This window comes from Pistacia vera, unplaced genomic scaffold, assembly GCF_008641045.1.
Source record: "Pistacia vera cultivar Batoury unplaced genomic scaffold, PisVer_v2 Contig313, whole genome shotgun sequence".
Classification (NCBI taxonomy): Eukaryota; Viridiplantae; Streptophyta; class Magnoliopsida; order Sapindales; family Anacardiaceae; genus Pistacia; species Pistacia vera.
In genome coordinates this window covers 737,743-751,838 of record NW_022196128.1, presented here as the reverse complement: position 1 = coordinate 751,838, position 14,096 = coordinate 737,743, and the positions used below count along the sequence as shown (strand labels likewise).

Sequence of the window (14,096 nt, the reverse complement as noted above, 5' to 3'; positions counted from 1 at the left end):
ACACCAAACCACGGATTTAGTGATGATTATACGCTTCGGTTCAGTATAAAATAGGGAAGACCCCTTCATTATGGGGATTCGGCCATTTTACATACAAAAAAAGAGAAACAGAAATCTCTCTCTCTTGTAAACTTTTCTTTGACTTTTTCGTCTGATGTAAGTCAGCTCGCGACCGCGACCTGACACCCACTAATATCAATGCAAATCAGTGGACGTAGGACTTGCTATCTTAGCGTCCGAACCACTTAAAAAACTCCCTCTACAGTTATTTTACTTTTGATATATTCCATTTTCACGTGCATCGAACAGTCAATTGATATTATACACGTAAAAATTCGTTGGTGTAAAAATCAGCATCAACACCTTACATAATAGGATTACATTTTCAAACATAAATTTAAAACACTCTACAGCTGGCTGTTAATTTCGATCAAGAGCTAAACTTGAAGATAAACGAGTTGAGCTTAATTAGCTGCAACCTCCGGGACCAAACCCAACCTTCCCTCCAGCAACATCGTAGTGCACGTCTGTTGCTCGTTGCTGAACATTCCCTAAAATAAGAGGCTCTGTTTTATCAGTACTCGCTCTAAAAGCTAAGCACGCATAATGTTTGTTATTCTGATTGATAATGGACAAAATTCTCTTCACATCCAGCTCCAACTCAACCCGGCCCTTGAAGGAGATTGAAATATTTGGTATTATAAAACTCTCAGCTGTGCTTAAATCTAAACAAATACTTTGATCTTCATCATCACTGGGTTAACTTGTTATATTCCAAAACCTGTTTAACGAAAGAGTTTTCCAGAGTTATGTACGCCTTCTGTGGCAGGTATGCAAATGTTATTCCTGAGTCTATTATTGCACCCGATTTCATATAATCCGAACTTTTTACCGATAAGTTTTTCCCACCAACACTGATTCCGGTTACTACAATTCCGTATAATTCCTTATCCTGGGGTTTAGTGGTTAGTGGAGTGAATTTCAGAAACTTATTTTTAATTCCATTATCAGCGGTCTTACCAATGGTTATGTATCCAGGCGAGCTAGCAGATGAAGGTAGACAGTATGAGAAGTACTTGTTGAATGAAGCGGGCATTTGTGATATTATGGATACTGAACTTCGGTCGAGTCCAATAATTCCGGAAGCTCCTGATAAGTTTCTGATAGACTTAAAATTTTATATTTTTATTATCCTTGCATTTAGTTTATTTGGCATGTTTAATATCTTATGGTGCCTATTTGTGATGATTTTTATGTATAAGATATTTGTGGTTAAGAGTTAGTAAATTATCCTTAAAATCAGAAGGTTTCATTTTATGTATAAGACATTTGTGGTTAAGAGTTAGTAAAATATACTTAAAATCAGAAGGTTTCAGCATTTTTACTTTTGGATTTTGGATGTTTTGGGTTGTTTGCAGATTTTTGATGGACTTGGAGTTACAGTTTGGTTTTTGGACCATCTATGAAGTTAAAGTAGACATCTTAAGTTTTCCAAATGGCACGTCCTGAGATGACTTCGTTCGGGCCTCCAATTGTTGGTGTAAAGTCAGAGCTGAAAACTAAAATCGAATCCTAATTAGAGTAGGATTTCTGTCTGACCACTGGAGCTTTAAAAGGGCATAACTGGAGCTTTTGAAACTCAAATGAGACGATTCAAAAGCCCAAATTGAAGTATACATCCTACAATTCTTATGAAGGGGCCGAAGTCCAGAAAGCTCGTTGTCCTATCCAAAACTGGCCTAGAAGTTATGACTTTAGCCTTGAAGCTTTAATCCTTAGCTGATTTTGATTATTTTTGTATGGCTCCTATAAAGACTTAGTCCAAGTACAAGAGAGAGTTCAATACAAGTCTGGAGGGTTGGAAATTCGTGTGTATGAGCTGGAATTTCATTTGCGCAAATTAACGACAGGTTTGAAGAGAGAGAAAGAAGTATTTTCCTAAAAGGGTTTAGTTATTTGCCTTAATTTTAGGAGTTGACTTTTAAAGGGAAGCTTTTATACATTTCTTTGAGATAGAAAATAGAATTTTTAGGCTGCTAGGGTTTTGGAGGTTGGAGACAGAACGCAATTTTATTTTTCCTTTTCTTTGTACCTTTCATCTCATCATGTCGGGCTAAATTCTTTAGTTCGATTTATGGAAACTCCAATTCGGTTAGCATAATTGTGAGACTTTGTTTAATCTTAGTTATTCCTCTATTCGTATATCTGTGTTTCTTTGTTTTATTTATTATGGTTGCATGATTTAATTGATTAAAAAGGTCTGTTAATTGATTGATTGTGTGATTGATTGCTAAACTGAATTTGTAATCCGTAATTGTTATAATATTTAGTTAGAGTAGTAATGGAGTTGAGGGCTATTTGCAATGACGTTGTTGATTTAATATTTCATGAAAAACAAGAAGCCACCACCAATAAGTTCTTAACCAGATAACAAAAAAAATCATAATGAGAAATTTAAATAATCAACTTCATGAAAAATAAGAAGCCACCACCAATAAGTTCTTAACCAGATAACAAAAAAAATCATAATGAGAAATTTAAATAATAAAAAACTTTTTGCAAATAAGAAATTGAAAATAACTAATGAATGAAAACTCATAAGTAGATTATTTTTCTAGTATGCTCTGAAAATGCTGATGATGTAAAGGTGAAGAGTTCAAAAAGAGAAAACAACAAATATATTTCTTTTAATTAGAGTAAAAGGTAATTACTACAATATTAAATTATTAACAAGGATAGCATTGAAAAATTAAAATATTAACAAAATCCCTCATTTTATTAAAACTAATGGAATTGGCAAAATCCCACCTACCAGGTAGGATTTTAAAACCCTAAAAAATGAAGGATTCTCGAGGGTGTTAGATCTTCCAAAATCCGTGGACTTCAACTTTTTTTTTTTTTTAAAACCAAACGAAGGATTTTACCAAATCCATGGATTTAACGAAATCATTTATTTATAATCCCTCGATCCAAACGAGGCCTTATAAGTTTTAAGGGAGAAATGAAGTTATAAATCCTATTATATCAAGACGAATTTGAAGATTCTCATAAAAAAATTTGAGCTCATCCCTTGCAATTACATTACGCTAACATTATTTGAGCAAATTATCACTAACTGCCAGGGCTAAATTGGAAGATAAATCTTAGCTGAGCTTAATTAGCTGCAACTACCAATAGCGAACCCAAGTTTCCCATTGGCAACATCGTCTATTACTCTTTGCTGAATAATCTAGATTTTCTTTTATAGAACAAATAGGATTAAACTTTGTTAGGATGGTAAGTAATATGTCAAAATATGAGACATTGTATGAAGTTTAGAGTGCTCTTGAGAAATTGCAAGCTTCCCAATCAAAATAAGGAAAGCAGTTGGTGAAACTGTTGTTTTTTAAAATGTTTATGTGATAGTTTTAGGTGAATGCAGCCAATGAGTAAGGCTGATAAGAGCTTGAATTATATATTTTTTTAGTAATTTAATTGGATTATTTATGGAAAAATGTGTTTAAATTGTGGAATTTGAATTAATTCTTTCATAAATACCTTTTACGAGACCACAAATGTATTTTGAGTATTTTCAGGTTCAAACCACTATTTGAAGGAAAAAGAATGATGTCGATGGAATTCATGACACGTAGGAGCAAACGGGGCAAGAATCAGAGTTGAAACGAGAAAGTTGTGACACGTCAAAGATACAACGTAAAATCTGGAAATCCTTTAAGATGAGCATGCTTCGATGTTTCGATTATAACTTGAGTTGTAGAAATCCGAATTTGACAATTATTATGGCATTGGAAAGCTTATTCAGAGAGCTACAAAGTTTGTGTTGATGACTTTACGAAATTCTGAATATCATAGACTCATTGGATAGAAAGAACGATCGTCACAATGACTATTGTTATTGCCGCAGCGATGGGTCACGGGCCTGTTTGGGTTATTACATTCTCCTAGTCCGAATCTGAATGGGTTAAGACATTTAATTCTTTTCTAAGTAACCTCCAAACCCTAGCACTATAAATAAGGGTCTTTAAGTAGTTTTTAGGAGATTGGAGAAGGAGAAAAGGACGGCTACTATTTTGGAGATCGGAATTCTTGCAGTTCTCGTTCGCCAATTAGAGAAGTTTTTATATTTTTCTTTCTTGAACTCATGTTATTGAATAAAATGGTTGTTTTTATTACTGCAATTATGAACTAAATCCCTTTTCTAGGGCTAAAGATGTAGCCCAATTTATGAATATGTGTTGACTTTATTGTTGTTAATTCTTATTGAGCATTAATTCTAAGTTTTATTATCGTATGTAATGCTTTCAATTCTTAAGGATCCGAGAGTTGAATGATATCATAGGTTGGGTTGAGATCGAGAGATGAAACCTGATTTGTCTAAGGTAATAAAAACTATTGATTGAGCGAACGCTAGAGATAGGTTACCGCGATCTATGAGGCTATGGTAAATTCTATAGAACTTAATGATCTCTAGCTTAGCTCCTAAATCCAACTTAGAGATATTTTGGGTTGTTGCTTAAGGGTTAATTTGCTAATTGTTCGAGAGAAAATTAGTGGAATATCAGGGAGTTTGGCCTTTAAAATAAGCTTAATTAGGTTAGTAATAATTGTCAATGCATAAGATTAAATTGGTGTGAAATCTGTGCCCTAGGTTTAGTCATATTGATCTTTTTACAAAAGTATTAATAAAATTCTGCTTTTGTTTAGTTTTTAGTTTGTTTTCTTTTTCATTAAATTCATTCTTAAAATTTTGTTTCATCAAATAGCAACAAAATAGACTAGTTTGGTACTTGGTAGGTAGTTCTCTTGGTATTCGACATTCGTTTACTTGAGCTTTATTACTTGCGCGATTTCATACACATGCGAATAGCCTGTCAAAGGCTCATATTAATGTAATGTACTTGCTTAGTTAAGCTTGAATGGTTAAGATTGTGTTTGTAAAAATATCCTCTAGCTAGCACTACACGAAAAAGTTGATAAGAAAATAGTGAATGATGTCGACGTACAAGCTCAGGGGACCGGTGAAAGTCTAATGCATTACAATTCGTTTCATACATGTTTTATCATCATACTTTGAAATGAGTACACAATATTGATGGTGTGGAGAACTTCATCGAATTGCTGGCCATTACAAATTCATATCAGAAGATATGCTCATGCAAAGACAAATACACAGAAAATCCAAAATTGTGTTTAGTTTCTGAAGAGGGGTTGGATAAGTCCCTTATGTTTAGTATCATATCTTTTCTTTAATACCATTAATATTCGTAATTAACCCCAGAGGAGTACTGCTAATGCATGCACAACCCACTTGATCTTTGGCTGAATGACATTTTTCCACTCTAGGTTTAGCAAAAATACTAGTTGATACCCTTAGTTTCAAAAACCATCAACATTTCACCCGATTTTTCATTTCAAACGCTAAGAATAACGATCAAATGGCATGTACGTCTTTTTCCATTACATGTTCTTCAACAGTGTATGTAAAAAAGAAAAAAATAGTAAGTTGCAACCATGGCCGTCGTGACTGTTGCAAGGCCTGACCATGGTGGTCATCGTCAATGATGAGATCAAAGAAGAAGTTCTTGGTGGCAATGGAGATGGGTTCGACATTGTTAGAGTAAGCAAGTTTTAGCTTAGCCTGCTAAGTAAGCTTGATGACATGGCACTATATGAGTAAAAGTCAGTTATCCATGTCATGTTGATAGGTTGTCAGACAACAGCTTCTTATTGTATATAAAGAAATGTATTCACACGTTTTTCATTAATAAAAAATCTATAGAGTTATAGAGAAGAAGTTTCTCTCTGTTTTCTGTTGATGCAAGAAAACACCAGCTAGAATGATCCGATCTACCTTGACGGGATTGGAACTGATGTGTGCGTGATTACGGGTAACCAACAATGAATGAAAAATAAATGCAGTAAAGCAAATGACAAAGAGATTTTTAAAGTGGTTCGGCGAGTTGAACTCTTGAGCCTACGTCCACTTTTTTTGTATTTGCTATAAGAGCTTACAATGATAATTCTAGAATAATTTGCTAACCCCTTCCTCATCGCTGCAGGGGGTTTATATACATATTTTGTATATAGGAAAGAGCAAAAATAAAGGGATTACAATTAAGTTTGAAATACAACTCTGATATTCTTGCGATTGAGCGTTGTGATTGAGCAAAGATTGATGTCGATCTGATCGCTTATGAGATATCCGGGATCTGAAGTTATCTGTGAATTAATTGAACAACTATAAGGATTGGTCGCGACTAGCTTATGCTAGGTCAAGCTATAACTCAATGAGCTTATGCTAGGTCGGACAATCGGTAGAGTCGGGTTGGTCTTGGGTCAAGCTACAACCTCGCAATTCTCCGAGCTTGAGGGAAAAATCACACACAACATTTTCTATCACTTTCTTTCACTTTCTCGGCTACATTCTCACTTTTAGTCTTGTTGTTAGAGCTATGGACAAATTGATAAATCATCAAACTAACTCCAATCAGTTCTTCTCAATAGCCAACATCACTAAAAACTTCATAACAACTCTGTGAAGTTTTGTGACTCCAATCAAATTGGAAATATCAAATTTTAGGATTTGGAAAACTCAAGTTCTTCCACCTATAAGAGCTAATGATTTGCTCGGCTTTAATGATGGCTCTTGACCTAAACTAGAAGCAGTTATTATGCAATCGAATTGTTGAAAATCTAGATTTTCTTTTATAGAACAAATTGGATCAAACTTTGTTAGGATGGTAAGTAATATGTCAAAATAGGAGACATCATATGAAGTTTAGAGTGCTCTTGAGAAATTGCAATCTTCCTAGTCAAAATAATAAAGCTTCGATTACAACTACAGAGTACTTAGAAATGACAGATGAGTTATTTTCATAAAACTACAAGTGTAATAGATGATCTAAATATTGTTGGATATCTTGTTTCCAATCATGATCTCATTATGCACAGATTAAATGGAATAGGTGTAGAATATGATTCGGTTGTCACAGTTGTTACATCAAAGAGGGATGATTTTGATTTGCAAGATATGTTTTCGCTTTTGCTTACACATGATAGCTGTCATGGTTTCTTTGATCAAATATAATAAAACTATGCTCTCAAATGAATAATATTGCCAGCAAGATTAAAAAAACAATCAACCACAGAACAATCAATAGGCATCAAGATTGTTGTAAACTTGAGTCAATCTTATCCTAATCAAGATTCAACACAATCAAACACAGAAAAGGAACAACACACAATCTTTTTACCGTGGTTCACTTGTTCAAGATTGAACAAGCTATGTCCACGTTGAGCTCCAAAATATGGAGACTCGCTGCACTATTATTATTGTCACCAAAGATTACAACACACTACTCAATCTTCCCTTCAAGCCCTTACTAACAAGAATCACACAGACTTCACTTCTATACCCGTAAATCTATAATCCTAATGAGAATTCTAACCCTGATTCTCTACACCACAAAGAGACACAACTTTGATGGGTGGATCAACCACTGGTTTACACAAGAGCAAAGTACTATACAAAGAACCCTAGCAGAGCAGTTTTGATTGAGCGATTTTGATCGAAAGAGACTGTTCAGAATGAGCAAAGACTTCAGCTTTTATATGGTTGACCAGTAGTAAGTCTTCAGCCGTTAGATTGCTTGGAGATCAATGGCCAGAATGCAAGATGTATTAAAGCTAAAACGACAGCATAAAGGCTTCACTCGTTAACAATCTCCACTCGTTAACAATCTCCACCTTGAAGCCTTATTCTTTCTCCAGACAGCAACAAATTTGTGCAGCAAGCTTCTCACACACTTTTTCTCAACTCTATAAGATCAGTTGATGTGCAGTAGGTTCAAGCAATGCTTGAACTTTGCAGGAGTTACCACTTTTGTTCCCATATCAGCTGGGTTCTTTTCAGTTGGTATTTTCAATAGATTCAAATTCCTTTTTGTGATTTGATCTCGGACAAAATGATACTTCACATCCACGTGCTTCGTCCTCTCATGATATACAGGGTTTTTACTTAAATGAATGGTACTTTGACTGTCAGAATACACAGTCACAAGTCCATCCATCAAACTTGCTTCTTTCAAAATCCCTTGCAACCATATTGCCTCCTTAAATGCATCAGTCACTACCACATACTTAGCTTCTGTTGTGGACAGTTCAACCAATGGTTGTAGTTGTGATTTCCAACTGATGCAATTTCCTCATAAGGTGAAATAATAGGCTGTAGTGGATTTCCTTGAGTCTCAATCACCTGCAAAATCAGAGTATACATACCCAACAAGATCAAGTGTAGAGTTTCCTCTGCAAAAGTCTAATCCAACATGCATTATGCTGTTAATGTATCTAAGCAGCCATTTTAATGCAACCCAATGTTATATTCCTGGATTTGACATAAACCTACTTGGTAATGATATTACAAATGAAAGATCAGGTCTTGTGCTTATCATGGAGTACATGACAGATCCTATGGCACTTGAGTAGGGGATAATTTCCATTTTTAACCTTTCAGCATCAGTTTTGGGGCATTGTAGTTTACTCAATGTAAAGTGACCTACTATGGGTATGTTAACAGGTTTAGATTCAATCATTCCAAACCTAGAAGTCAGTATTTGCAAGTATGGTAGTTGGTGAAGTTTCAGCCTATTTAATTTTCTGTTTCTATCAATTATCATCCCCAAAATCCTTTTTGCAGACCTTAAATCTTTCATATCAAACTCAGCACTTAGTTTTGCTTATAGTTCATCTATGTGTGACTTAGATTTGCATATTAATTACATGTCATCTACGTAAAACAGTAGGTATATAGGCATGTTATTTATGGAAGCAAAATAGAAATAGTTATCATATTCACTTCTAGTAAACCCAACTCCTACTATGAATGAGTCAAATCTTTGTACCACTGCCTAGGGGATTGTTTAAGGCCATAAAGAGACTTATGTAATAGGCAAACCTGTTCAGGTATGTTCCTATCCTTAAACCTAATAGGTTGACACATATATATCTTTTCTTCCAATTCACCATGCAAAAATGCTGTTTTAACATCCAATTGTTCCAATTCTAAATCATAATGAGCCACAATTGATAACATTAGCCTAATAGTCTTAAACTTAACTATAGGTGAGAAGATTTCAGTAAAGTTAATACCTGCCCTCTGTGTGAAGCCCTTAGCCACAAGTTTGGCTTTGAATCTTGGCGGGTCTAAGCTTGTTATGCCTTCCTTTAATTTGTAAAACCATTTACAGTCTACCAGTTTCTGGTCAGTTGGTTTTGGGACCAGAGACCAGGTTTTGTTCAGCTTTAAGGACTTCTTTTCCTCCTTCATGCCTTCCAGCCATTTGTCTCTATCTTTGAAGCTAATGGCTTCTTGATAGGTTTCAGGTTCAAAATTTTGTATCTCTACACCAGCAACCAAGGCTGTGTAGATTACGTCAACATAGCTGAACCTGTTGGGGGCCTTATCTCCCTCATAACTATGTCTCTTGCTAGCTAGTATTCTGTTAGGTTTTCATTTTGGGCTTCATCAATGTGTTCCCCTTCTTCATCTTGGTCCTCATTGTTAGGCAGTGAAGGATTTTGTGGTTTAGAAGCTTCTGGTTGTTCAGGGTGCTCTGTCAAGCTTGCTGGCTCCACCTCAAACTAAGATCTCTTAGTTTGATCAGGCATTTTAGGATCACTTCTTGACTTACCTACATTGTCATTTGAAAGCATGCAAGGAAACATGATCTCATTCAAGACTACATCTCGACTGATTATTACCCTAACCCCTAGGGCATCCCTTTCCCACAACCTATAGCCTTTGGTCCCTTCTTGATACCCTAAAAAGACACATTTAAGGGACCTAAGCTCTAACTTGCCATCTCGAGTGTGTGCATAAGCTGCACACCCAAACACCCTTAGGTAATTAAGGTTTGGTCTCCTTCCTAACCATCTCTCTTCGGGACATTTAAAGCCTATCGAACTTAGGGGACTCCAATTGATTAGGTAAGCTGCAGTGGTTAGGGCTTCTCCCTAGAAAGTTTTGGACAAACCAGCAGTAAATAAGAGGCATCTAACCTTTTCTAGAAGTGTTTTGTTCATCCTCTTTGCAACCCCATTCTGTTGTGGGGTTCCCCTGACAGTCTTATGCCTTAATACCCCCTAATTGCTACAGTAAGTATCAAACTCTAAGTTATAGAACTCCAACCCATTATCAGCCTAAGGGCCTTGACTTTTCTATCTAATTGGGTTTCTACCAAGATTTTCCAGCCTTTGAACTTAGTCAAGGCTTCATCCTTAGTCTTGAGAAGGTATACCCATACCTTCCTACTTTAATCATCTACAATGGAAAGGAAGTATGTGTTCCCTCCATGTGACTTGACCCTTTTAGGACCCCAAAGGTCAACATGCACATAGTCCAAACACTTTGCAGCAAGATGAGTTCCTTTGTGGAAACTCATCTCGTGCTGTTTCCCAAGAACACATGTTTCACAAAAACTTAAATCAGAGATAGAATCATTACCAATATAACCCTGTTGTTTCAATGCATTCATGCTATTTTGGCCTATATGGCCCAATCTCAAATGTCATTTCTCTGCAGCAGATACATTAGTAGATAGTAGAGCAGTATTAAACACATTAGGATAGTATTGACCACTTAAGATATAAAGGCCATTCTTTTTAACACCCTTTATCAATACATTTCCATTTTTGTACACTTCCAGGCAACCATTTTGTGCTTTATAAGAACAACCAGATTCATCTAATGTTCCAAGTGAAATCAGGTTACGCTTAAGCTCAGGTATGTATCTAACCCTAGTGAGCAGAACCACCTTACCATCATTCAGCCTAATGGTTATGTAACCCACACCTTGAACCTCACAGGAATGGTTATTGCCCATGAATACAGTTTCTTGCTCATCAATTTTAAGTCTTTGGAACCAATTTATGTTTGGACTCATATGGAAGGTACAACCTGAGTCTAGCACCCACTCATTACCTCTAGCCGTGTTGGAAATAGTAAGTGCTTCAGAGATCTCAATGTTACTGCTAGTGCTAGCTAGGTTGGTTTCAGTACTAGCCTGTTTGTTCTTCTTAATCCATTCATAACAATTTTTCTTAAGGTGCCCTGTTTTGTTACAAAAGAAACACTTCCTAGATTCTCCCTTAGGTTTCCCATTCCCCTTACCTTTCTTTCTAGTTTTAGAGCCTAAGTTTCTCTAAGAGTTCTTTACAGTTTCTTTACCAAATTGTCCAGTATCACACCTACCTTTTACAAACAGATTACTACCATTTCTTTTTTGAATTTTCAATTCTAGTTGCCTAGATTTTAGCCCGGAAACTATCAAATCCACACTAGTTACTGTGCCACTATACTGTAAGGCATTCTTTACAACTAGGTACTCTTCTGGCTGGGAGTTTAACATAATCATGACAAGACTAAAGTCTCCTAGTTCTTGGTCAGTACCTTGTAGGGTTAGGGTCATCTTTAGAAATTCATCCAAGTTTTCATCTAAAGATTTAGCTATGTCCATTTTATATGAAAACAATGCACCTTTTAAGAAAGCTAAATTAGGTGCAGACTTAAAAACATATAAAGATTCGAGTTTACCCTAGAGAGCGATTGGAGATTCCAAGCCATCCACCTTCTATAGCACAGTGTCAGATAGGTTCATGATGATCAAATTATACGCTTCTTCGTCTACCTCTGCCTTCCTCTTTAGCTTTTCTTCAGGCCATTTGCTGTCATCCTTCTCTAAAGCAATTCCCACCTTATTATGGGATAAGAGGGCCTTCATCTTCTTTTTCCAAGTGTTGAAATCAATCTTCCCATCATATTGGGAGATTTCCATGCGTGTGATACTCATGGTTTGGGTTTAGAAGCAAACCCTAAGGAATCAAGATTATGATTATGGACTCGATTCACTAAGATTTTTGGAAATTCTTGTTGTATTTGGAACCCTAGGACTCTTGGAACTACTTAATTGAAAAAGCCCCAATTTTTTTCCCAAACCTTAGAAAATTTCCCAAATCAAGAAAACCCTAGAATGTAAAATTCGAAGAACCCTAAATTCAACTTTGATACCACTGTTGTAAACCTGAGTCAATCTTATCCTAGTTAAGATTCAACACAATCAAACACATATCAAATACAGAAAAGGAACAACACACAATCTTTTTACCGTAGTTCACTTGTTCAAGATTGAAAAAGCTACGTCCACGTTGAACTCTAGAATATGGAGGCTTGCTGCATTATTATTATCAAAGATTACAACACACCTCTCAATCTTCCCTTCAAGCCCTTACTAACAAGAATCACACAGACTTCACTTCTATACCTATAAATCTATAATCCTAATGAGAATCTAACCCTGATTCTCTACACCACAAAAAGACACAACTTTGATGGGTGGATCAACCACTGATTTACACAAGAGCAAAGTACTATAAAAAGAACCCTAGCAGAGCAGTTTTGATTGGGCGATTTTGATCGAAAGAGACTGTTTAGAATGAGGAAAGACTTCAGCTTTTATATGGTTGACCAGCAATAAGTCTTCAATCGTTAGGTTGCTTAGAGATTAATGGGCAGAATGCAAGATGTATTAAAGCTAAAACGACAGTGTAAGGGCTTCACTCATTAAGAAAGATATAAAGAGAAAAACAAGAAAAAATAAAAGAGACAATCGATTATAGTGGTTCAGCACTCAAGACCTACGTCCACTCTTCAAGGCAAGTTGTATTTCATTGAATCAGCAATATCCTTAGATTTACAGATCATATTAATCTCTAAACCCAATAGCAAGGAAGAATCACACATGATTAATTGATAAACCCTAGCCCCCCTTGAATCTAATCAACTCTTTCACACTCTTTGTTAACCAAAAGTGAGTTTTTATACAATCAAAGGGTCTCAGCATCAACTTCCACCTGGAATCAAGCTTTCTTCCAGCCATAGGATGAAGATCAAGAAGAATCTTAACTGAGTGGTGCGACATTGCAAAAGAGAGAGAGCAACCGAATTTGTTTTTGTTGTAGGTGAATGAATGTCACGAAGACAAAAGCAAAAAATGGTCCTCAATTCTCTAAAACGGCACCATTTTAATAAGCTACAATATTTGACTTTTCAAACATTAAAAACAACTTGGTGACTTGGCTAGTGACATGGCAAAGAAGTGCCAAACTCACCACAATAGCAAAACTGAAAGGTTGAATACCACAATGAGTTTTGATTTGAATCAGAATTTAGCTGCAAACTATGTGCAATCTAGAAATAGTGGTAATGCTGGGAACAATGGAAATCAAAACAATAATAATTCTCATAATAAGTTTCAGAATAATGGAAACAATAGAGGTGGTAATTACAGAGGTAGCCATGGTAGAGGTGGAAGAAATTCAGGAGGAGGAAGAATGTTGCTAAGCCGACTTTCCAAGTATGTAACAAATATGGCCATTCAGCCGTTGTTTGTTACCAGAGAGACTTTATTCCCAATCAGAATCAGAATTAACAAAACAATGACTATAGACATTCTCTGTCTAACGGCAAAGCCCGATCACTTTTGCTACGTGGAATACACAGTACTAAAGCAAACCCCATATATAAACAAGGCGTGAAGTTTCATTTCTTTCGGATCCTCCCAAGTGCCAAGTGCTGCTTATATAATTTGTCGGCTTAAATTCAGCTTTGTTACAGACAAAATGCACAAGGAAATGAGGGTGGAAGTGTTAAATATGAAAATGAAAATAACATGGAAAGTTGCTGCAGAAACAGAGGATAAACACAGCAACAATAGAATTGGATGTTGCAGAATTTGAATTCACTTTGTTGGTTGAAACTTTTCTCTCTAAATTTGTCTCACTTTTTCACTGCTTTTACAAGACAAGAGGCAAACTTATATGCTTCTTCTAACAATTAATGATAACAAAATGGTGACTTAACATGCAAGATGTATACTACTTAAACTTGCGCATCGCGCATAACAAACTTTATTCAATGTTTCTTGAAAGTACAAGCATATAACTAGGAATACATTATTCAAAACATAAAATTTAAGCAAGAGAATTTCAGCTTCTTAATTTTCAAGTGCTAAGTTGGAAGATTCATTCCTCTTTAGCTGAGC

At 35.7% G+C, this 14,096-nt stretch overlaps 1 protein-coding gene across 1 annotated transcript; it reads right to left on the bottom strand.

Moving 5' to 3' along the window:
- Positions 1-468: 468 nt before the first annotated feature.
- LOC116136439 (aspartyl protease family protein At5g10770-like) lies at positions 469-1,096 on the bottom strand. Its single transcript, XM_031422145.1, has 2 exons — positions 782-1,096; positions 469-672 (listed from the first exon to the last, which is right to left on the bottom strand). The coding sequence occupies exons 1-2, from the start codon at positions 1,094-1,096 to the stop codon at positions 469-471; spliced, it is 519 nt and encodes a 172-aa protein (XP_031278005.1).
- Positions 1,097-14,096: the final 13,000 nt, after the last annotated feature.

Bases quoted from the DNA above. Each gene is read 5' to 3' on its own strand.
- LOC116136439 (XM_031422145.1), bottom strand. From the start codon at position 1,096: ATGCCCGCTTCATTCAACAAGTACTTCTCATACTGTCTACCTTCATCT. The intron at 673-781 runs GTTTTGGAATAT...ATCTCCTTCAAG, and splicing joins AAAACTCTTTCGTTAAACAG to GGCCGGGTTGAGTTGGAGCT.